The 24,269-nt window shown below is 41.4% G+C and overlaps 2 protein-coding genes across 2 annotated transcripts in view; one reads left to right on the top strand and one right to left on the bottom strand.

Moving 5' to 3' along the window:
• Window positions 1-16,619, bottom strand: part of LOC135250273 (regulator of microtubule dynamics protein 3-like) — a 46,187-nt gene extending 29,568 nt beyond the window's left edge. The window contains exons 1-6 of the mRNA XM_064326406.1: window positions 15,855-16,619; window positions 15,195-15,399; window positions 14,616-14,756; window positions 12,511-12,850; window positions 10,530-10,632; window positions 6,467-6,527 (exon numbers count right to left, since the gene is read on the bottom strand). Of these exons, the coding sequence (XP_064182476.1) occupies window positions 6,467-6,527; window positions 10,530-10,632; window positions 12,511-12,850; window positions 14,616-14,756; window positions 15,195-15,399; window positions 15,855-16,065 (1,061 nt within the window). The 5' untranslated portion in view covers window positions 16,066-16,619. The remainder of the gene's footprint in view (window positions 1-6,466; window positions 6,528-10,529; window positions 10,633-12,510; window positions 12,851-14,615; window positions 14,757-15,194; window positions 15,400-15,854) is intronic.
• Window positions 16,620-19,437: 2,818 nt separating this feature from the next.
• Window positions 19,438-22,489, top strand: gchfr (GTP cyclohydrolase I feedback regulator). The gene is made up of 3 exons (XM_064326391.1): window positions 19,438-19,600; window positions 20,433-20,527; window positions 21,450-22,489. The coding sequence occupies exons 1-3, from the start codon at window positions 19,565-19,567 to the stop codon at window positions 21,577-21,579; spliced, it is 261 nt and encodes an 86-aa protein (XP_064182461.1). The 5' UTR covers window positions 19,438-19,564; the 3' UTR covers window positions 21,580-22,489.
• Window positions 22,490-24,269: the final 1,780 nt, after the last annotated feature.

The raw sequence follows: 24,269 nt of genomic DNA, 5'->3' as shown, positions 1-24,269 counted from the left end.
TATTCCTCTCAACACTGCCATGCAGACTGTCCTAGCCACAGTGCTTTGGCCAACCATAAAGAGGCAGCTACAAGAAAATGGTGCATACTGGTGCATAATCAGAGCTGTGATCTGACAGAAGATCATAGAATTGCAGGCACTGTTACACGCTGGACTGTCAGGCAGGGTGCTAAAGGACAATCTCCCAACCACAGCAACCATGAGCAGGACTGTAATTTCTCACACCAACAGTTTCCCAACCGCCTTCACATCCCACTGCTGTGTGAGGATTGACAGGCAGGCTTGATGGCTGCTGGCTCATGGTGACGGCTAGCCCTGCTGAGGAGGTCTTCACAGGCTTTTAGAGAGTATTCACGACACAGGGGTTCTGGGTTAACACCCAAGAAGGCCCTCGCTGGTAGGAAGGTCGGGGAAGAGCAGCTGCTTGGTGCAGTGAAGTGTGCTGTAGATTAGCGATGGACAGATGTTTGTAGGGTCAGATACAATGTGACAGGCAGATGAAGCCTGAAGTTCAGTTATTGGGATGGCAGGTATGCCATCCCGCCAAGTTACGCCTTGGCGGGGGCATGCCCCCATACCTATACAGCACCGAGAGGTTTGGCACTTTTCAGGGTTCCCCACAGAAATAACCACACAACAGCCACAGACACTCAGCCCTTAAAAAACATTAAATTCTGTACATTCTGACCCCATTTCAACAGACAGAATTCATAAACAACTTCACATGTCCACACAATAAAGCCCCAAACTAAGGGGATTTTGCGTTTTCTCTTCTTCTTTCTTCTTCTTCTCTTCTTCTTCTTCTTCTTCTTCTTCTTCTTCTCATTCTTATTTTTCCTGCCGCCTATCCCACTAACAACATGTGCCCCATTGGACATTTCACTGACACCAGCCAAATCTGCCCTACACGACCCAATCAAAAACGCGCATACACACGCAAAATACCCATACATTTTTATTCTGAAACATTTCTCGTTCAAACAGCTAGTCCGCCTGTGGCCTAGTGGGTAAGGTTACAGTCTTGGGAACATGGGGTCGTAGGTTCAAGCCCAGCTTGGAACACGTTTCTTTATCCTGCTTCAACCCTCACTAATAATTGTCTACTAGCCTACTTATCAATTATTGCTTTTGCACCATATTTACTCGCCGTTCACCGTTCAGTTATTAACCGGCTACAATATGCTAAGCCACATGGATTCAACGGGAGCTCTTCTGTGCTTACTGGCCTGTGTTCTTTAAAACCACCGGCAGGTTTGCTAATGATATTTCACGCATTGCATAGCTATGGCATTAGCTAACGAAGTCACAGACTGGTAAACCTCACTCACTCACGGCCACCCATATGCATTTCATGACGCAAATGTATTTCTTTTATTTAAAAGTTACACCAGTTCACCACTGTGCCATTTCTACTAACTATATTTCTTCACTTGGCTACCGTACAAAACTTAATATCAGCAAACGCCACGTTTCTACATTCCTGTTACCTCGCCCTGTTCTCTATCTACCCACATACGCTACAAACAATTACTACTATGTACATTCGCAAATCGCAAGTTGAACAGCTAATCCGTCTGTGGCCTAGTGGGTAAGGTTACAGGCTTGGGAACACAGGATCGTATGTTCAAGCCCAGCTTGGAACCCGTTTCTTTAACTTGCTTCGACCCTCACTAATAATTGTCTACTACCTCTTAATTATTGCTTTTGCCCATATCTACCCGCCGTCACCGTTCAGTTATTAACGGCTACAATATTGCTAAGATATATGCATTATGACTTACCGTCGTGTACGTTCAGTTATTGACCGACTACACATATTGCTAAGCCATATGGATTCAACGGAAGCTCTTCTGTGCTTACTGGCTTGTGTCTTCTTTAAAACCACCGGCAGGTTCGCTAATTATATTTCACGCATTGCATAGCTATGGCATTAGCTAACGAAGTCACAGACTGGTAAACCTCACTCACTCACGGCCACCCATATGCATGTCATGACGCAAATGTATTCCTTTATTTAAAACTTACACAGTTCACCACTGTGCCATTTCTACTAACTATATTTCTTCACTTGGCTACCGTACAAAACCTTAATATCAGCAAACGCCACGTTTCTACATTCATGTTACTCGCCCTGTTCTCTATCTAGCCACATAGGTTACACACAATTACTACGTATGTACGTTCTGCAACTCCGCATTAAAACATTACATTTAAAATCATGATTCACTCATAAGTATAACTATACCACTGAACATGAGAAAAACACATTCGTGCAATAGATTACATTACAGGCAAATAAGTGTGCAATGTTATTTGACCCTCCACTTCAACAACCAATGTTAAATACCGACTGTTATATATACCATTTGATAAGGAATATTAGCTCGCTCATGGTCACTCCATTTACTTCGCACTATACTCCGTGATCATGTCAACCTTCACCTACATGCCCATTCTGCTAAAAACATATTGTTTCAACTACGGAATTTCGTAATTTCATTTTAATTTCTCTCACACTGTTGTTATTCTCTCATATGCAAAGCCTGCTGGGACATATGCGTCTGCTCCTATTCTCCACTATCATGTTTTCCGGTTCTAGTTTAGCAAAACGGCGAAGAGGATTCCTACCTGCAGATTAGCCTATCAAAATGCCTTATAAACCTTACAAACACTAAAAGTGCATCTCCACGAAATAACAGACAATGGAGCAGGACAGAAGGATAAACCTTACAAACACTAATAGTGCATCTCCACGAAATAACAGACAACGGAGCAGGACAGAAGGCTACACAAGTTGCGACCTAGGGAGTTATAATTCTACGGGCGTGTTGATTACTTTGTCAGTCAAGGCTCGTTGGATGGACGTCAAATCCGTGAGTACATACCATATTCCATCTGCGTTTCTGATGCGTTTACGCTTATGTCACTGCATCCTTTCTCACAGCCACTGTTTTACATATATAGCAAACCGAAACTGCTGAACGGTACACGCTCATCAGACTGTACAGATTCACACAACGATAGCCATAATCCACAACCGTTTCTTGCAGGGTCGCATTTCTCACTCTCATAATAAAACGCTTTGCAAAAAGAACTGATATCTCATAAAAAACACGTTTTCAACGTACAAAAATGCCAAGTTACTAAAAAGTATTGATATCAAAATGACGCCAAGTTACGATACTACAAACAATATAGGCTATCTTGCCTCACCGAAATGACATAAGATGTATCTCAAAGCAATGCTACCCAATATTTCCTCAGTTCTTTCAAGTCACTTGGCCCTGTGTTTTCTAATCTTACCATTTCACAATGTCATGCAAACTTTCTGTCAGATCAAAGAGATAAATATTTCGAATTGCCTCATGGAACACATTGAACATTGTACATTGAAATTAATGTATAAATTCATTAATGTACAGAACTGCTGCTGAGCAACGACAGGAAGCACATTTCTCCAGAAAACATGTTTATACTTGCTTCTGAACTGAATTTGAATACAAGTGCAAGTTATTGTATATTTGCTACGTACAATAAATACTGCATGTAAAACACATATTGTACATACATACATAGAGAACTTCTTTATCCGCATGGGGACATTTCCCTGGCAGCATCTTACATTCACATTCACGAACACACTTGTACCAAGAAACATACTATCATTCACGCAACAGAAAGCCTGGGCAGCGAAATACATAGGCCTACATACCAATACAAATTGGACATACACACACCTATTCAATCAATCTTGACTGTGAGAGAGCCATCCACACATATATTTGGCCTGTTCATGTAGTGCATGCTTATACACAGGGCCAAGTGACTTGAAAGAACTGAGGAAATATTGGGTAGCATTGCTTTGAGATACATCTTATGTCATTTCGGTGAGGCAAGATAGCCTATATTGTTTGTAGTATCGTAACTTGGCGTCATTTTGATATCAATACTTTTTAGTAACTTGGCATTTTTGTACGTTGAAAACGTGTTTTTTATGAGATAGTATATTTACCCACAAGAACCAATCCAAACTTAGCTGAGCCATTCTCGGAGATCGCTGGTTCTTTAAGTAAAAATTAAGCAAAAATGAGGCCTATACATCTGGATTTGAAGAAGACCTCTATGGTCAGAACACTGCTATGAAATGTGTTCGTAATTCCCTTGGGAATATTTAAACTATGTGCCAGCACATATTCTTTTCTGTATTTTATACATCACAGTCTGATTTCTTCTTGGCGCTTATGAAGAATGCAAGTTGGGACTCTACCTGAATTACGAAAAATTGATTCTTCAGATTCCTCCAGCCAAAAGTCCATTCCTCCCCTTCTATAACAACAAATTTATTCAGAGTATCTGGGCCAACGCAATGCACTAACTCAGAATTATTCACAATCTTGCCAGGTCTGCTAACGACGGAGGAATAAATGTTATATGTAGCATGCGGTATTCGCTCAGAAAGAAATAAAAGAATGTACTCCTGCAATTATTCACTATAATGGCATGTTGGAGGCATTTAACATGAAGGCATTTAATCCCATCCACAACATTCTGTTTTCAACAGGCCCTACCAGCAAGTTTAGTGGGGGAGGAAAAAGCTCACAGACTAGCACCACAGCAGTGGCAGCTGTTTGTTCTCTTCCTGTTCGGAGAAATCTCCGCTCAGAGGGGAAGAATACTTGGAAGCCCAATCATAGACCCAGTCTCAGAACTTGTCAATATTTTCTTGGGACAGTTTCGATTCCACGGTCGGATGCCAAAGAAGTTGTGATTCAGCCATTTCTCACTCGCCCTGGAGAGCTATGAACAGCAAACAGTGTGTATTGCACTGTGTCAAGTCTGAGCTCCCAACCGATGAGGCAAACAGGCGCTATCTCTCTCCCAGAACTGCGGTGCTGTCTTTAGAGCCGAGGGCAAGAGCAAGAGTCAGACACTGCCCCAGACCAGACAGCTCAGGGCTGCAGGAGACATGGTTCACTGGGACAGCAGTGTGGGCAGGGGGTTGGAGTAGTGTGGTGCATGTTGCAGTAAAAGCACAGAGGTTCAAACCACAGGCTACGGACATTGCTGCAGCGCTTCCAGAGAGCTAGTTGTTTACCTGGATAACTCACGTAGGAACACAGCTCTATAAGGAATCTGTCCTGAGAATAAGTGCGCTGAACGAAGAGTAAAGGAGAAAAGCAAGCACTTACGGAAATACTGTGGGACAGAGGCAGAGAAGACTACATGTCCCAGATGGGCAGATATGCAGCAAGCTTCAATATGTTTGATCCTTAAATACAATCCCTGTCGAGCAGCTAATCATACAAAGACACAAATCCCGCTGTGGCTCCAGGGCGGCTTGGCCCTATCTTCCCCAAGGTGCGAGGAAACGCACAGACCTCTGGAACTACACCGCTGTCACGTTCTCTTGTTTCTCTCTCCAGACGGGGGAAAAAAACCAAGTGTTTTTAATTTGCGGAATCAGAAAGAACACCCCACGGAAACCCTGAAACATGTGGATTTCATCAAACACAGTAGTCCAATGACATCATTGTCACATAATTGACTTCCATCTTATCCCCACTTCTCCTCTTAAGCAGTAAGTGCCAGATTAGTCTGAAGCACTAAGTGTCATTTGTCATGTGCTTCGGTGGTATCAGAGAGCTCTGTGTTTGAAGGGTTGGCATGTCACTCAGAAGATATCTGGGTTCACACCATCAGTGTTTTTCAAACATTCAACCGTGTGAGTTACCTCAACACTCTTCAGCCTGTGCAGCCAGCAGAAAGGAAAAAGCTGGTTAAAGCACTTAATGTAAATGGCCTGCAAAGTATATTCGCTAAAGGAAATATAAATAAGCCAATATTAACTGTGACTATATTGTATCAACCTCTTTGGTTGGCACAGTAATTTGGGATTCCTTGAAATTACAGAAATTTCAGGCAGTTGCAACATTTTTGCAAATGCCAAAGGGGAATTTTACTGCATGGTGGTAACCTTGACAACATGTTGTCAGATTATTTCGCTGGCCTTGCCTGGACCCTGTGCTTGACTAAGATAAATGTCAGACGTTCTCATCAGTATTTCCTGCTTGAACTCTGGACTACCATCCCCCAGCAGAAAGCGCACCTCCTCTCAGATTCCAAGAAAGCAAAAACCAACCCAGCTACTCTCCTCAACAGCGTCACAACGAATGGCCTATATTACCTCAAGGTTTGGACACCACTGCCGGTCATATTTTCAACACAAACAAAAAGAATCCTATTCTTTAGAGGTTGGGTGTCTGGACACAATTTCTTTGTTGTTGTATATCTAACAAAATCAAGCTGTCTCTGCCCCTCCCCCCCCTCCAGAAGTGGTCATTTTATATCCAGAGACAATATGTTGAATAGATTAACTCTGCTGGCCTGTTCATAAACAACCACTGCATGCTACGACACAATAAAACACATGATGCGAACCCGAGGCTATGTGGGACTCGTGACTCACCACTTGTGGCATTCCGCGCACAGGTCGTCCATCTGCAGCGCTGCTTCGGCCTCGTCGCGCCCTGCAGGAAAGAGACGCGACTGCAGTCAAAATTAAAAACCCAAACGCCAATCAAAAGCCATTCCCGAGACCAGGGTTCAATTCATGTCTGCACGCACTCTCAAGCTTTACAGTTATATGGAGTCTCTGGAGTCAACGAATGCTTCCAGAACAAAAGCACGGCTCTTCTGGACAGTGAACGGCACGGACGTCCAGGGGAAAGGAGGGAATCGAACCAAAAGGAGACAAGCCAGAGGCCAGTCACACACAGTAGCGGGAATACGCCCCCCAGGGGGCTTCAGGAAAAAGGGCAGGTATCGAGAGCATTGTACAGGGAAGAGATGCGCGATGGTTTAGCTCGAGAGCTAATGAATGCCAGCTGAGAGAGGAGCTGTGCTGTCTGACATCAATGACGCCACCGCAAAAACCAAACTAAATCTCCCCTCAGGTGGAGACGCACAGATTACAGACCCAGACCATCTGAGCACAAGGGAAAACTCTAAACTAAGCAAAGATGTCCAGTGCTGCAGCTCACCTAAGAGCTGTGATCATATATAATGACTGCTTTACATGATTAAAATTAAGGAGTGCATTTATAAATACTCTATGGGCCTGATTTACAAAGACATTTAGCATGTGCAAAAATGTTTAGCGCACGTAAAAACAATAAAAGGACCAAGGATTGGTCATGGCATTTGTTTTGTGAGTGCTAAAAGTTTTTTCACATGCTAAATATCTTAGTAAATCAGGGCTAATATGTACAAAAATAAATTAATAATAATTAATTTTAGAAAACACAACAGTAGAGCTGTAAATGTTTATGGTTCAGCTCCATGATACAGGCTACATGTACACTATATGACCAAAAGTATCTGGATGCCCCTTGGTCTGGGGCTATTTTTCATGGTATGGGCTACGCCTAAATGTGTGTTCTGGCTTAGTTCCAGTGAAGACAAATCTTAATGCTACAGCATAGAATCACATTCTAAACAATTCCGCACTTCCCCAACAGTTTGGGGAAGGCCCTTTCCTGTTTCAGAAAGACAATGCCCCCGGACACACTGCGAGGGCCATATAGAAATTATTTTGTCGAGAACGGTGTGGATTGATTGGGCTGCACAGAGCCCTGACCTCAACACCACCCAACACCTTCAGGATCAATTGGAAAGCCAACTGCGAGCCAGGCATAATCGCTCAATCAGTGCCTGACCTCACTAATGCTCTTCCAGCTGCAAATCCAGGCAGCAATGCTCCAACATCTTGTATAAAGCCTTCACAAAAGAGTGGAGGTTGTTATAGCAGTAAAGGGTGGACCAACTCCATATTACTGGCCATAATTTTGAATAAGATGTAGGATGTCAGGTGTCCACATATTTTTTGTCATGTATTGTATCTTAAAAAGCATCGGTCTTTCTCAGCTCTTGGGAGATGGCGTGCATTCTCATTCACAGATATCACATTAATCTTAATGGTCCGAAACTGAAGCAAACGTTCCCACAAATAAATTTTATATGGATTTTTTCAAGTGTTCTCATTTTTCTCAAGTGTTTAAAGACTATAAATGAAAACGGAAATGTTTACTTGCAAATAATCACTTGACCTAGATTTGTTTAGTTGTTCTACTTATGAGCTAACATGCAGGTCTGCTTTGTTTTCTGATGCAGATTTTTCCCCCTAATGGTTGCAATTTTAACTAATTTCCCTCCCTCTGTTTTTGGGGGAAATATGAAAATAATTCATTCGTCAGAGAGGTAGCCAGAGCCCAGCCGAAGTGGAGGTTTCGGCCCTTAAAGGGCCAAAATGTGCGTTCTGGCTTTGGAGGCATCCAAAATCGCCTCCAGCCAGCGGACTGTTGACAATTAATCAAAGTGGATGCAGACAGGGCCTTGGGTCAGACTCGAGAGTCAGGCGTTGGCTGAGCGTGCGCCAGGGAGGCAGCGACAGGCTAAAGCGGCGCTAAAGTCAGGATCCGCTCATCGTTATCACTGCCCATGGCACGCACCTCTGCTCGTCTTCCTGAACCGCGGTCCCCCAGAGACCACGAAATTCCGGCCGTCAAACCGCCACAGACGTCTCAGCAGCTTAGCTCCTAACTCCTATTCCTGCTGTGTGTGCTCTGATGAGCTCGTGTTGCGTAACCCGAGGAGGGGAGGCCTGCTCCTCACAAACTTCCTCTACGCCAGGAGTCTTAAACTCCAGTCCTGTAGCGCCACAGCATCGACAGGTTCTTTTGAGTCTTTCGACCACGTTAGGCCTCGGTAACAAGGTGCGCAGTATCTTTAGTCTATCAATTACTTTAATGAATATAATTCATTATATACATTAATATATGAATTAATTCATTCATTAATACATTAATTTATTAATATATATTCATATATTCATAATTCTTTTTTCAGATTTTCAGGGTACATTGCTATTAAGCAAACAGATGTTGAGAGTTTTGGTGAAGGTATGAGGACCTCAACACCAGGCGCTTCAAGCTTGGACCAACTAGTGATGGCTACAAGCGAGCTGGAGACTTGCTGCTCTGTATCTGATCTGAAGGAGGGTTTGCACTGCGGTTTACATGGTTTCAGGCGAGCTGTGGTCCATCCCGTACACTGGGCCTCGCACAGGGCATCTGTTCTCCTTCCCGCTTCCTCAACCCACGCCAAATCTAGGCTCTAAACTACGCTCACACTCTGTTCCGCGACCTGTACGGGGAAACTCTTTCATGTGCGCAACATCTGAGGTCGGGCCCGGGCAAAAGCATCCGTGGCTCAGCTCTATCCCATTAGCTGCTAATCTGGAGCAATGTTTGTGCAGATGTAAAAACTGCCCTTGATGATTCGCAGGCCATAGAACCAAAGAAGAGACCAAATCAAAACCACTGCAGTGTTTTCTCAGAGGAAACCTCAGGAAGGGTAGGACAGTACAAGCCAGGGAAAATAAAATGCTAAAGGCCAAATTATGTGAGCTGCAACCTTTAAAATTGGTTACTGTAGAGAAATTACATATAAGGAAAGAGACTCCACAAAGAGGTTTGACACACTAGGTATAACAGCTAGATAGCAGATAACTGTCATAGTAGTCAATAAAAAAGTCCTGTAAAACCATGCTTAAAGTTCAAATTAATCTTCTGTTCCCCTGCTATCAGAAAAGTAATCGCCTGACAGGCCCATACTTAAATAAACCATTCCAATGAGTTCTAGAGCATTCTAAAACAGACCCAGTAGTTGTGGCTAACAACACTGTACAGCAGTGTTCAAATAAACATTTTCGACTGACTTTCAATTCACCCTTTTCTACAGAGTCTCAAATTAATCGTTGGAGAACGACAAACATAGTCAGACAAGTACACTCTCCTAGTAGGCACTGCTAGGCATCAAAAGACTGACTTTGCATTTGGATATGTCAACTGATAGTTCATTTTGAACATAAACAGGCTAATCCTTGCTAAGTTCAGAATGACTGTTTAAAAATATTTATGCTGGGCCATTGATCATATTCTGAGTGTATTTTGAAAAAGAAGACAACAGAGCAGTCTTCAAAGAGCACCTGATCTGTTACGTGTCTGTGGTTGGCTGGAAGCCCAGCATTTATGCGCGCTCTCACCTAAAAGCCTTCTCTTTCAGCTAGATCCTTATTTTTCTTTCTCTTGAGCAGCTACGGTCACTACGCTTTCTGCTGTTACACATAATCCATCTATCGTGCAAGCCAGTCCCATAATATGAAAAAAAAAGTCCTGTTCCCAGGTAGGTCCATTTGTTCTGCCTTAGTCTTTGGTATTCGCTGCGTATAAATCCTTTTACTGTCTAACAGTGTCACGCACGTCTCCAAACATACACCAGCCCCTGGTCTCCCAGTTATCGAGGCCAGAAGACTGTCGTAACCTCCCCGTATAGACGCTGAGCTCGGATTTGGTCCAAAGCATTAACTCCATGATTTTGTTCCAGCAGTTGTTTGGAATAGATGATCCTGGTGCCAAAATCGGAAATGGCCCCAGCCTTTTAATTCCTAAAAAAAAAAAATTACATTTTACCTTGTTCGGCATACAACTTCTTCTGTTCTTTGTCCTCAGTGACTTCATACATGTCATTATATGCACGTGCCAGCCTCCATAGAAACTCCTTATTCGCCCCATACTGAAAAAAATGGCAAGCAAACATTGTAAGTAGATATTATCAATCTATATAGAACGATATATATGAACCTAAACAAGTTCAGCTCTTCTGGTTGAAAGATGAAATAGGAGTGTCCAAATAGGGAGTTGTCCTCTCCGATTCAGGTCACAAGTACCATAACGCCACCCAAACCAAAGTCATTAGACAGATTTCATGCATATTTGAGAAAACTGACTAAACATTCTGTATGATGGATGAAATCTGTTCTAGCGCGTGCATAATTTACGGCAGTAATGAAAACACACAAAGAGGCCAAAGTCCAAACAATCTAGCCCACATGCACTTCTGACATACTATTATCTGACAGGATACAAATGTCCTGCAGAATTACCAAATGCACAGAACAATGGTCCATCTTGGATCAAGGTCCTGGTATTTCCTTCCTCTAAGGTGTGTAAAATATGGCTTCCTCGAAAACCCTGTAGAGGAACTTAAAAGTGCCCTCCAACGCAATAATTGACTTGTTTTCAACATATTCTAGTTACTTTACGGCTGTTTGATTATCCTGTGCTTACAGCCCTTGACTGCTGGTAACCTTGAGCATGTTGCCAGCGCACAAACACAGTGAAACTGACTCAGATCTTTAATGTACTGTCAAACTGAGCCGCTGCAGAGCCCAAAATGATTGCACACTAACTGATTACACATCGATCTCATCTTCAAAGGAACAGTTTTTCTAAAACTGTAATTTTCTTGTTACAACTAACAAAACAGCATCCTTATTCTTTCAATAAGTAAATTGAAGCCTTGCATCGTGATATTTCACACACGCACACTGACAGGCACACACAAACATAATATGCACACACATATATTGTATGCATATAAATCCTCAGGACAGGTTGCTGCCTTTACTGACATATGGTATGCAAGTCATAATTAGGGCTGGGTGTAGGTCAAGCAAAATATTGGCTGAAGTCACGAAGCAGTCACGGCAAAGCTTTTCAAAATCGTGGAAAACATAAAAATGGGGAAGAAATCACAAGTTAAAAAAACGTCATTAATTAACAGAACTCACTCATAGCAGAGGGAAACGATTGAAATAACATGTTCAACTGTAGCAACAGTAACAAGAGATAGCAGTTTTTAAAAATTAATGGGCAGTAACTGCCTGATAGGAACAAATAGTCTATCAGTAAAATATTGATAGGCTGGTGCATTTAATCATGGAAAGAAAGAGTATGCTGTTTTGCCTTTTTGACATAACATTGATAGAAATAGAGCATGCTCAAATTGCATTACTAAAATAAAACAAGGCTATTGTGTGTTTGTTTTTATTTCTTTAAAATGTATTTTGGGACAACATAATACATGTTGTTGCTAGGTTTGCTCTTTGATGGAGCGCTTCTTGTCACTGAATGTTACAGTAATGGGGGAAGGAGCGCTGGGCATCAACATTGTTGACAGTGGCAGTCAAACATCTGATTGCAACAACTGACAAGGACAGGAATCTTGATCCCACATTCCAGAATGTGCATACGTTGTCACACTTTGTTTCTCGCATGGCAATATTGGCAATATCCTGGCAATATTGTTAAAATGTGTATGCCTATAACACTGTAGGATAAATAACGGTTAACAGTTATCACCCAAAACTGCCAGAAAATTACAGAAAGCACTTAAAGCAGAGAAAATTGCAGAAATGGCAAAAAATGGGAAAGTCACGGAACTGCAAAAAAAAAAAGGTAAAGAATTATGCAATTTGTGACAGCTGTGACTTCAGTGACAAACACCCAGCCTTAGTCAAAACATATTCATTCTCATGAATGAAAGCTCTCTGAACACAAGAAATTTAGACCAGCCTCTCCAGGAGTCTCCCCTGGGGCACCTCCCACCCACCAGAGGCTTGTTGCTGCTCAGCATCTGAAACCCCTCCGCTTTCTGCTGGCTGTCACCAGAGTGCAGGGTATCACTCTGGGACAGAAGAAGAGCCAGCTCATCGCTCAGGATCTCCGTGTCCAGCCGCAGCGAAGGCTCCTTCTCTTCCTCATCCTCCTCCTCCTCCTCCTCCTCGTCACCGTCATCTAGGGACTGATCGTCCTGCTTCAGAGTCTGCACTGTGGCGCAGCTTTGATCGTCCTCGTCCTCGGAGTCTGGCTCCGCCTCTTTGTCCGTCTCTCGGTCAGTGTCCCTGTCCGTGTCTCCATTGTAGTCGGACTCAGGATTGGCCGTGGTGTACCTGAAGAGGAAGAACAGGGCACAACAATTTCATAAAAGCAAAGTGGTTTGTGATTATTGATGGTCCAAGTCTTACGGTAAATGGAGTCCTAGATATCCAGTCCAACTAAAAAATTAATCATGCAAAACATTTGGAAAAGAGAGTTTCCTGTGTTCCTGTAAAATGGTCAATTTTTAACATTTTGGAATAGGAAAAGAACTCTGCATATCACCAACACCGAGCCTGTGGTCAAGAGAATCAATGGAATGTGCGTGTGTGCGTGTGTGTGGTCCTCTTCTGCAAGCCTCTTTGGGAGTTAACTTGGCCAATTGCAATGCATTCATTTGCTCAGAGTCATTTGGAAAATTACAAGTAACAAAGATATATTTATCTCCTAACCAATAAAAGGATTGGAGACACTGGAAGCTACACCTAGTAAAACTGCAGGCCTGCTAGCTAACTCACTAACTTAATCTTGACAGTCCAGGCTACATCTGCAGGACTGCATGTGATGTAGATGAAGTCATTTTCCGCAGTACAATGCTGAAGAGGCATATTCTGTCCATGAAAGTTTATCTTTTGGATGGTCGCTTTTAATGAAGATACCATGTATCCCAGTAATACATTTAAGGGAATGGCATCACACCTATCTGAAGGAGTTTTGCATGCACAGCATTTTGTAGCAGTTCTGCTTTTTGATGCATAAACTAAATTTCTATAATGAATACAACCATTTTTCACTCAAAAATATCAACATGGTTGCATGAAACTCGCTGTCTTTTTCACACTCTTTACAAAAAACTTTAAAAAAGGACTCCAGATAATTTTGTGGAAGGACAGACCCCTGTGGGGCCTGAAACAAGCCCTTATAGGGACAGTCCATCCATTTCCCATATTTCCCACGACTGTATGGTGCCTATCTGTACGTCCCCCCACAGGCAGGAAGGAGGGAAGTTTTTAACACCTCCATCATCTGATATCTCGCGGGCGGGTACGTTTCTGAGATGAGAGGCCATTTTCTGCACTGCGGATGAGCGGAGACGCCCCTCACACCTCTGGAGCACGGCGCTGCTTCCTGCAGCCGTCCCCAGAGAGCAGGCCTCATGTAAACCCAGGTCACAGGGAAAGCGACCCTGGACATTAATAACACTCAGCAGAGGAGCCGGGCCAGGAAGTCACACAGGGACCACAGGAGGTTGCTGGGGCTCAAGGAACACATTCTAAACGCCTGTTTTTCTGGCAACATGGATTCTTAATTTGTTTTCTGACTCCAGCCTTCGGCCCCACTGGTTTCCTGTTTTCTTTCCTGGACAAGGCCTCCCCTGCTCTGTGGAGAGAATATTTTGAAAGAGACACTTAATAGACACCCCCCCCCCCCCCAAAAAAAAAAAAAAAAAAAGTTACCCTAAACAGTTTCCCATTTCTTTTCACAGCTCCCCCTTTCTCAAGGCCAGAAACTGTTACCTCCTGTCAGGGCTAGGAAACAATATATCAGGGTTTTCTGTTTCTCCATACATATTTTGTACTGAGAATCACTGGTTTCGCTGAGCATATTCCAAGAAGTCTGATTCCTTGGGAACGTGTGGGTGTAAAAATTACTCCCATTTCAGACCAATCATTGAATCACATCCACCTAATCTAACGAACGCACGCAAAGAAGGAGATTGTGGTGATAAAATAAGATGCTGCGGTCTCTGGCCAGGAACCTGCATTAATATCACTATCACGTCACAGGTTCGAGACAGCGACGGCACGGCTGGAGACGTGCAGGCTGGGCCGTACTCACCCCCCCTCGCTCTCCCCGTCGTACAGACTGGCTCCGCTGGCTGTGAAGTAAATGGAGCTGGAGCTGAGGGAGTCTGTGCGCTCCCGAGGCAGAAAATGCCTTCGCCGGCGCGCTGCCCTCTGGCTCTCTTCCATGCCGGTCCTGCACATAAACAGTACACAAGAGCCATGGGTAACCACACACAGGCACTCAGCAACAACATGGCACTCATGTGACAGCATGAACGTGACAGCATAAATCATTACACAGTGAACACTCATTCTTTCTGATGCTTTTTTCCTATTTTACACGTCTGATAAAGGATTTTAATGGAAGCATTTCAATCAATGGCCATTATCTTGAACATATAGGTCATTCAATACCACAGTCACAACCTGGTATCACAAAAATTATTGTGTAAGTAATTAGGAAATGGGGAAAAAAGAAGCATAAATCACTTATGGTCTGCACACTGTATAGTCACAAGCCTACTGCCCAGGTCCCAGCACCAGTTCATAAAAAACAAACATTTCTATATTTAGAATTGTCCAAATCACACTCTGAGAAATAATTTGATGGGAAACAGGAACCAGAACTCACTTGACATCTTGGACGATCTGCACCACAATTCCCTGCAGGCCACCCCTCAGTTCAGCCACCTCTTCCCGTAGGGTGGCTACACACTGGAGCACCTCATCCAGTCTGTTCCTCAGCTCCACTTGCTGTTCCGGTAAAAGGCCTCGGTCCACTTCCACCACCATTACGCCGCTGGACGCCACCGTCTGGTTTGGAATGCTATCACAGTCTGCAACACATTTGGGAGCATGAATGATGGTATATGCTGTGGCACTGCAGACGGCAACAGTTCTTATAATGTGGCCAAATTCCATTAACAGTGGAACAGCTACATTCCAACTTTAACAGCTGATTGTACCAGTAGGTGGCAGTCTTTACAATCCCTCTTTGCACCTGTGTCCTTCAGCTTCAGGTGAAAACCAAAACAGATTTTTCATCAAATCTTTAATTATAATAATAAGTAAATGTATTATTAGACACATAGTCACTGTTCCTAAATTTGAATATGACAACTGTAGACTGCTAAAGACATGATATACACTGATCATTAACATTACCTCGGGATCTATGGCAAATGCACGGGTCCTTTTGGTTCATTATCATTTAATCAGAAAAAACAGTCAATTCAGATAATGTATATATTTTAATTGATGGTTTTAATGTATTTGTGTATTGTATGATTACCTTGCACATCATGCACTTGTGTTCCAACTATATCTGTACTTGGTCCATCCATGCTATTTAACACGTGTTCAGACGACTGGTTTTGAAACAAGGTTTGGGCTCTTCTCCTTTTCGTCTTCTTATATATGAAAAATATTACCAAGGCCGCACCTGCTGTGGTACCCAGGCCCATTCCAATCCAGGCATTTCTCCCCAACGTAAACTTGCTCATGGCGAAGGAGGCAAACTATTAATAGGGTTATCAAGTGTCCACCCCTTGAGAACACAAGGTCAATTTATCTTGTAAAAAATCCTGAATTTATATTGGCCGTTCCGCTCACTACACGCCACGCGGTAGTTAAATAGACGACCACATTAGCTGTCTATTTGCTGTTCATAATAGTTAACAATCCACGAAGTATTGTAACTAAATAACCAGCTAATGTTGCTCGATCTCTTTATTCTAAACGTTATTTATTACTAGACCTTTTCCCTGTTACGTCCACGCGCATCTCATGATCACCCATCAGTTTTTGTCCTCTGAAAGCATGAGTAAACGTTAGTTTTCGGAGGATGTTCTCAAGCTTCAGATCCTTGTGTCTACTGATGAAATCGCGACCGCATATTGAATTCGAAATATAGCTGGCGCAGTTAAATAGCAACTGACAGAAAATTCACTTGCATGTTACAACCTTCGTATTCATTCATCTCATGTAGTAGCCTAATGTTGCTTTCGTTTTCAAATGTAAAAGACTCCGGTGTTTTCGCTACCGTTGTGTAACGATATAATTCTTCCGGGTGGAAACAATATTTTATGATTTAGTCGGATTGCGTTCAAAAATGTACAGGGCTGTCCTTTAAAAAGAATCAACCTGCTTTGGACGAATTACCAAGTAACAAATTGATTCATTGAAGAATAACTTGAAAACCATGTATGTATCAATTCTTGTTGAATCGAGATGCTTTATAAAATCCAAATTAGACCAAATTCATGTCGTTCCTTCTTATTTGAAATAAACAAGCAATCATGTGTCAAGCAAACAATCGTGTCAGATTTGAATTATGGCGTTATTTTTGCTATGGTGAAACAGAAGAAGGAATTTTGCTTTGGCAATGACAACTTGTTGCAAAGGATCTTGAGGTTTCCCTCCTTGTGTTGTTTGTGAAAGCTTCTGTATACCAACTACTGTTATTTTTCGAGTTAGTCAGCAAGCATGGAGTTGGCAGTGGTGTGCATTTGAACTAAAACAGGGACGCTTAAACTCTGTGGATAATGAACTATCTAAATGTATGCATTTATCTTTTTGGAAGATCTTCCTGGGTTTTTTTTTTTTTTTTTTTGGAATTTAAATTAAGATAAATCTTTGAAAACAAAGATTGTGTCTTGCCTTTAGACATTTGCTCTTCTACAAAGAAGATAAGAGCAACTGAAGGATAATGCCAAAATTCAAAAATGGGTAATAAAGACTGGTATTCTTGTCCAATGCACGCTGGGATGGGCTCCACCACCCCTGCGACCCTGACCAGGATAAATGGGTAAAGTTAATGAATGGATGGATGGATGGTTAATGAACATTGGTTTTAATTTATGTTTAATACAGGGCTTGTTATCTTTGGTCTGTATGATCTACTGCGCAGATGAATTTTTATTCTACTTGAGCTATGAATCCATTAGATCCGAGCTCAAGTATCATTAAATTCAAACACTGGCTCTTAGCTCTTTGTCACAGATGTGACAAAATGTTATTCTAACAGAAGCATATACAGTAAGCAAATAATATTCCAAGGATTGTTCTTTATAAATTATAAGATATAAATATGTTAAATGATGACAAATTACACTATCTTACATTGCACATACAGTAAACAGCAGTCATTATATATCGAGAGCTAAAATGGAACAGACACCAGCACTCACAATAGGTGCCAAGAACCTATTGGGGTTAGGAAGCCCTGCTTTAAACCGTTCAAAGGGGAAAATATTCAATTTTTGGGTAGAAAATCAAACAGAAGTCATAATTTAGTATTTTAAAAGCTTAATGAGTTTTGTGAGTTGTCCTATTACAAATATACAAAATACAAGTCCTGCTGCTTTCTATACAGAAATAATTCAACTTGCTGATTTACTTCCTCACCCACCAGTTGAGTATTGAGTGTAATGTAACATCATATACCAAATGATTTGTTACTTGATGAGTCCCCTTTTTAACAAACCAACTCTTCATCTTAGACTTGCTTTATTCGTAAAAACCAAAAACTTTTCAAAAGCACCATATAAAAATTCATTTTGGCAGTGATCCAACTTTAGTCTTTCTGTTCTACAAAATGAGTATCTATTTTGTTGAAGCATTGCTGCTGTTTTATTATTGTGGTTGATGTTTCACGCAAGATGGTGGACCTTATATTAAAGATATTATCACTTCTCTAAAACGGATATTATGAATCTAATCGGCTGTCATTCTGTTGTGCCTTGCTTTTATACATATCTTACACAATCACTTCACAAATGCTGTTCACAAACATCAATGCTAACTATAAGAAATACTGAAGAGACTCAGAATAAGCTGCCATTCATTGAAAGTTCATAGCATTAAATATACTGTACTGTATATAGCATTCAGAGTGTACAAGTGACTCTTAGATTGAGAACAAAATCCCTACATCGATAGATATGTAAACTTTTGAAAAACAAAAGATTTATGGTTGTAGTCTAAAGTAATAATGAATAATATTATCTCTATAAACAATAACTATTGTTTCCCAAAATCACATTAAAACAAATATGTTTAATGGAGAATCAAAGTAGACAGATCTTTGTTCAAATCTTAAATAAATAGAAAGGAATTCCCGAAAGCAGACTGGCCACATTCTGCAAACAGTCTCCTTAAATTACTTTTTCAATAATCAAGACACGAAAGAATGTATGAATCGGCACTTTTTTTGCATTCCCTATTGTAATTGAGAGGTTCAGTACAGCTGAAAAGCACTTCATTACAGCACGGTGAAGAAATGCTTAACATGTGCGTGCCCTGCTTGAGAAATCCACCATTGTTCCTCATCCATGTTTTGGGGAAAAACCACAGTGGGTATAATGTACGTTTTCCTGGCCACAGAATTAAAAAGGAAATCTGAGACCCAGTCCATGAGAGAGGGCAAATCACAAGCACAGCGAATGCTGAGGGATGGCTGGCCCTGATTGCAACATTCCCAGAAATTCTTCAGATGAATTTTTCATGTGTTTTCTGGTATGAAATGCAAACAAACTTAATAAGTCTGTGTTGCTATTTTTATGGTAACCCAGTCGATGGTTTAATACATTATTATAAAGTGTTGACATGCTTTTTCCAGAATATTGTGGTATTTTAGCAGTAATATAATTGTAAGCCGATATGGTGAGTTGTCGGGCTTATTTCTGGACACCAAAATATTGAATGTTGAAGTAATCTAGCACCAAATGGGAAACCAAAACTAAGAAAGGGTGAGGAATTAATAGACACGCACGATTCGCAGGTAATAGCTTCCACACCACAGTTCCACACGCTGTACGAGCCGTGCCTGTGTTGACAATCAGGCACACCGAAGGCTGTGATTGGTCTGATGCGAGGGGTGTTTCCGCATTCCTGGCTAAACTGTCAGCGAAAGCACACGTTGAGGAGACAGCTAGCTAGCTAGCAACCTCCGAAAGGAACCAAAGACCAACCCCAAGAGACTACGAGAACGCCAAAACAAGGATGCCTTATATTCTCATCAGCACTCAGATCCGACTGGTTCGTATATTGACTCGTTCGGTGCTGTGTCAGATTGGCGCCATCATTAGATTTCCAATGAAACGCGAATAAGCCCATGAAAGGTTGGAGGATAATGTTTTTTGTTTTATTATTTTCTTCATGCATAGCCAGTGTTGGAATCTGTCCCCAGAACAATAACTTAGTTTTACGATAACATATAACCAGACCTCGTTTGATGTGCTGTAGCGCTGATGTAACAATTCACTTTTACCGAGATAGCTCGCTGATGTTCCTGAACGTTTAAGCGAAATGATCTTTTCAAATGTTGATTAGCTCAGATTTGTCTGTACTGGTAAATAAAAAATAAAGCATGCTAAAATTAATTAAATTACATACGTATTGGCCTATACTACGGATGAAAAGGCAACTTTGTGCGAAAGCTGTAAGAAGTGGAACAATGAGCTGGCTAGCTTTGCTAACGTACTGAGGGAAATACGATTGTACTCTAGCCAGTAAATCACGCCACCCTGGATAGATTATCCAGCTTCGTGAGTTTGTATATTAAGCCTGTTGCTCCATAAAGTTGCCATGTTCAAAATTGTCTAATCAAATGAATGTAACGTTCTTAATCATTTAGCTTGCTCAAGTTCCACTTACGAATTAAACGTGGTCTCAAACGTTTTTATATGCCAAGTTAGTTTTTGTGAAACTAAGTACCTGCTTCTTATATGATGTTTGGCAAAAAAAAAAACACCCAGAACACACAAATACAGCTTCACTACTCGTTTTGGAGACTACAGTAGGTAAGGCCGTGAAGGAAAGACTGTTCACGGTTTTATTTTTCGATGTTTTATACCATACTGCATTTCAGGAGACTGGTCCTACCATGGTCGGAGATGAGTATTCTGATCCAGAAATAATGAACTATCTGGGAGCCAGAAAGACAACAGTATTGGGCAACAACTTGTAAGTGTAAAAATTAACGAATGCACATACAAAGATGCCATATACTGTAGTGCAAAGCAAAAAAGGTGGTGGAAGGACAAGGAGAAAAAAGAAACCCTTAAAACAACTGGGAATGGTTATACAGTGTGAGAATTCAGATTTGGACAACATACAGGCTTTCATTTTTGAGGTATGAACTTTGCAAGTGTTAGCAATTTAAGTTCAAAAACAATATAGCAATTGTGAAGGAGGAATTCAAGTGATACTCTGTTATCTGAAATGTCCGATAAAGCTTCTGTGAGTATATGAAGCCTTTGGTTTCTTCAAAGAGGAAGGTTTCTCAAAGCACTCTCTGTGGTTTGTTGCATTCATAATCGGGATTTGGGAAAGGGGTTGTTTTAACCTCTATCTTTAAAAAGCAACACTACAGATTTGCCTTGGAACATTACCACTGTTGTAATCTCCAGATGCTTTTCTGGTTGTTTCTGTTTATCTGTATGCTGTCAACCTCTTATCAGGGAAGAGGAGAGCACTGTAGTGTAGTTTTCTTTAGTGCTCGGTTTGGCTTCATCCTTCCTGAGATGAATGTTTGTGTTACCTTTTATCTGGAGGAACAATTTAGAAAGCAGAAACAATCTTCAACCAAAAGGAAGGTAAATAAATTAAGTTAATCTCAAAATGAACTACTACTGCAAGACTCAGTCCATTACAGTTAGGATTATATCTGTTCTAAAAGTTGCTCCGCACATCTGACAGAACAGAGATGGGAAACATTTTGAAGCACATTAAATGCACATTAATGTTAATCTGTGAGTGACCTTCACTAAATGTAACAAGTTGATATCTATTTATACGTTAGTCACTTTATTTTAAAAAAATCTTCACAATAATTTAAAAAGAAATCTCTGATGAAATTTCTTGTGTAAATGTCTGTGTCTTGCAGTTCAGAGTACCATGTGGATGACCCACCTCGTATGGTTCTGGACAAGCTGGAGAAGATTGGGTTCCGTGTGGTAACCATGACAGGGGTGGGGCAGACGCTGGTGTGGTGCCTACACAGGGAGACCCCGTGATCTGATTTAGGTCCGACATTAACTCTGAGAATGTCGCTCAGCATGGAGCATAAAGACTGAGAGGAGCCAGCCGAGCATTAGCTCTGGGGCTCCAACTTCTGAACATATATTGCTGTATTATATTAATGTATTCATCCTGCCATTTCTCACCTCTTGGATGATCTTAGAACTGAATGGAGGAACCCACGATATGGTACATGAGCACTGTGTTTTTTACAGACTTACAGTTACATGTGAATAGAGACAAAGGTCAAAAGCCGCATTCAGTATTACCACACAATCCAAATTTTCCTGCTTCTCGATTTTTAGGTGCAAAGTCTCTTCATTGAATAAATTCCAGATAGAATCAGAATCACATTGTCGTGACTCCACAGAAGTAATATGTTCAAATGCAGCGATACTTAACTCCAGGTCCCATGGGCCACAGTGTCTGCAGGTCCAACCATGCACTACACCACCTGATTTCACAAATTATTTTACCTCCTTTGTTCAGGAAGTAAGCTCATTAGTGAAATCAGGTGGTGTAGTGCATAGCTGGAGCAAATGCCTGCACTGTGGCCCGCAGGACTTGGAGTTGAGTAGCCCTGTTCCAATGCTTCTCCAGCAGCGAAGGGAAGATGTAGAATCAAGTATTAGACTTTATTTTCTCAGTATGCAGCATTAGCCTGCTTCCATGAATCTACCATGGTGCCCTCACTCTATAGTCATGCAATTTGTTTATTAATAGAAAGGCGCAGCCTTTTCTTAGTTCCTTTCTGTGCACAGAAGTTAAGATTAATGATGTTATAATGGCAGTAAATGTCCTATTGTCACTGTGAGGGACAGAAAAGGATAAGAAAGTTGAAAACATTAAAACTGTGACTGAATTTCATTCTGTTGAATGAATTAGAAATAAACTGAATGGAGAATATTTCCCTCTGTACTGTAATATGCTATATTTTACATTACAATGTACCAATTACAATTACATTGGAGTAACTGTTAGTTATATTAATCCAGTAGGCTCACATTTCTTTCCAAAGCATATAATGTATAAGTATATAATTTATAGATAATAGCAACAACAATTATAGATAAACGATACTGGGTTACACAGATTAGCTACAAGGTTCAAGGGGACAGTAGTAGGTCTTGGGTGTACAACGTCTGACACTCTTGCAACAAAACAATGGGTTCTACATGTGGTAATAATCGTGGAGTTTAATGTGCTAGTTAGGACCTGTACACATTCCTGATTTCTTCTGTTAACTAGTAGTTTCCTCTCAGTACCACTAAGTCACTATAAGTCTTTTATTAAATAATCATCCAATTGCAGAGCATCTCTGTCATCTAATTACCACAAGTGAGTCATCTAAACATGTGGATTGACTTGAAGAACATATATGTACTCTTAAGCTTACTCTTCTACTCAGCAGTATGGTCAGACAATGCACCAAATTAAATATGAGGAGGAATATTACATACAGCTTTCTGAAATTCATGAGCTGGTTCTTTTTAATTTCTCAGGGTTTATAGTATATAGTGAGTTTTTAGTAACTTCATATCTGCCTTACACTACCAGGAAGCATAAATGCAATAACTGCATTTTAATGCCCTGTACTCTGTAAATTAAATTATAAATGACCACTGGAGACATTCGCTTTGGATTAATATCAAATTAATGTTTACCAGTCCAATTTGTTCTGGTAGTGAAAAAATGTTGAGAATTGTCCTATTTATTTAGCAAGTATAGACAATAGCATGTATTAACTCAACAGTTTTCATTGAGCTTCTAAAGAAAAAAAGTTTTGTTTTTAATTGGTAGGTAAAGTTAAGGACAGTGTTGACTGGTTGGTTGAATCCCAGCCAATGGCTACTGTGCCATTCTCCTTACTTTTACTTTTACTGCGTCATTATGTTGACTTGAACTGGTAAGCTTGTTCCAATTAATCCTTGATGGTATAATTGGTCACACACCTGTGCTGTTTATCTAATGATTAGTAGCAGTTAGTTGGGTGCCTACAGTGACATTGTTATGGATGTAACACCAGTCTCATGTCTCCCAAAATAAGTAACATGGTCAGGAATTTATATGGGCCCTTAGCAATACTATATGGTAAGGAGGGTGAAAATGAAAGGAACAGCGGGTATGGCTTTGGAAAAAGCCAGGCCAGTAAGGGGCAGTAGCGGCCAAACTCTGGGTGGTTTCATTAGCGGCTAATTTGTAGCTGCTGGGCTGCCAGCCGCCGTCTGCGGAGAGCCCAGATCAGTTGGGCCCCCGGCCTGGCGGCGCGCTACACCCAGCGCCGTGACTTGGCTGTGATTTACCTCAGGATAGGAAAAGCAGGGAATTTCTGGTGAGAGGAACTCTGAGATTCCAGGCCCTGCTGGAAGTCACCCACTTCCTCACAGATCTGGAGGGTGGATTACCACAGAGATGCCGACGGGGGCCCCTTTGTAGTTTGAATCATGATTTAGGACAGCCTACCCCAACCCTCCCACTTCAATTTGCACGCACTACAAGCCACTGGCGCAGGGCACTATCAGGACGCGTTTCTGGAAGGGGAGGTGTAATTCTATTTCCTCTGTTGTAATTTGGATGGGCTTTGTGTATTTAGCTTTTTCAGGGATATGAAAGCTGTACAATCGGCACCTAAACAGAACCATCTGATGAGTGTATTTTGCAGGGAGAGAGGAACCATGCGAGCAGA

This window comes from Anguilla rostrata, chromosome 1, assembly GCF_018555375.3.
Source record: "Anguilla rostrata isolate EN2019 chromosome 1, ASM1855537v3, whole genome shotgun sequence".
Classification (NCBI taxonomy): domain Eukaryota; kingdom Metazoa; phylum Chordata; class Actinopteri; order Anguilliformes; family Anguillidae; genus Anguilla; species Anguilla rostrata.
The sequence above is the reverse complement of the archived record's forward strand: the minus strand, read 5'-3'. Positions and strand labels throughout refer to the sequence as shown.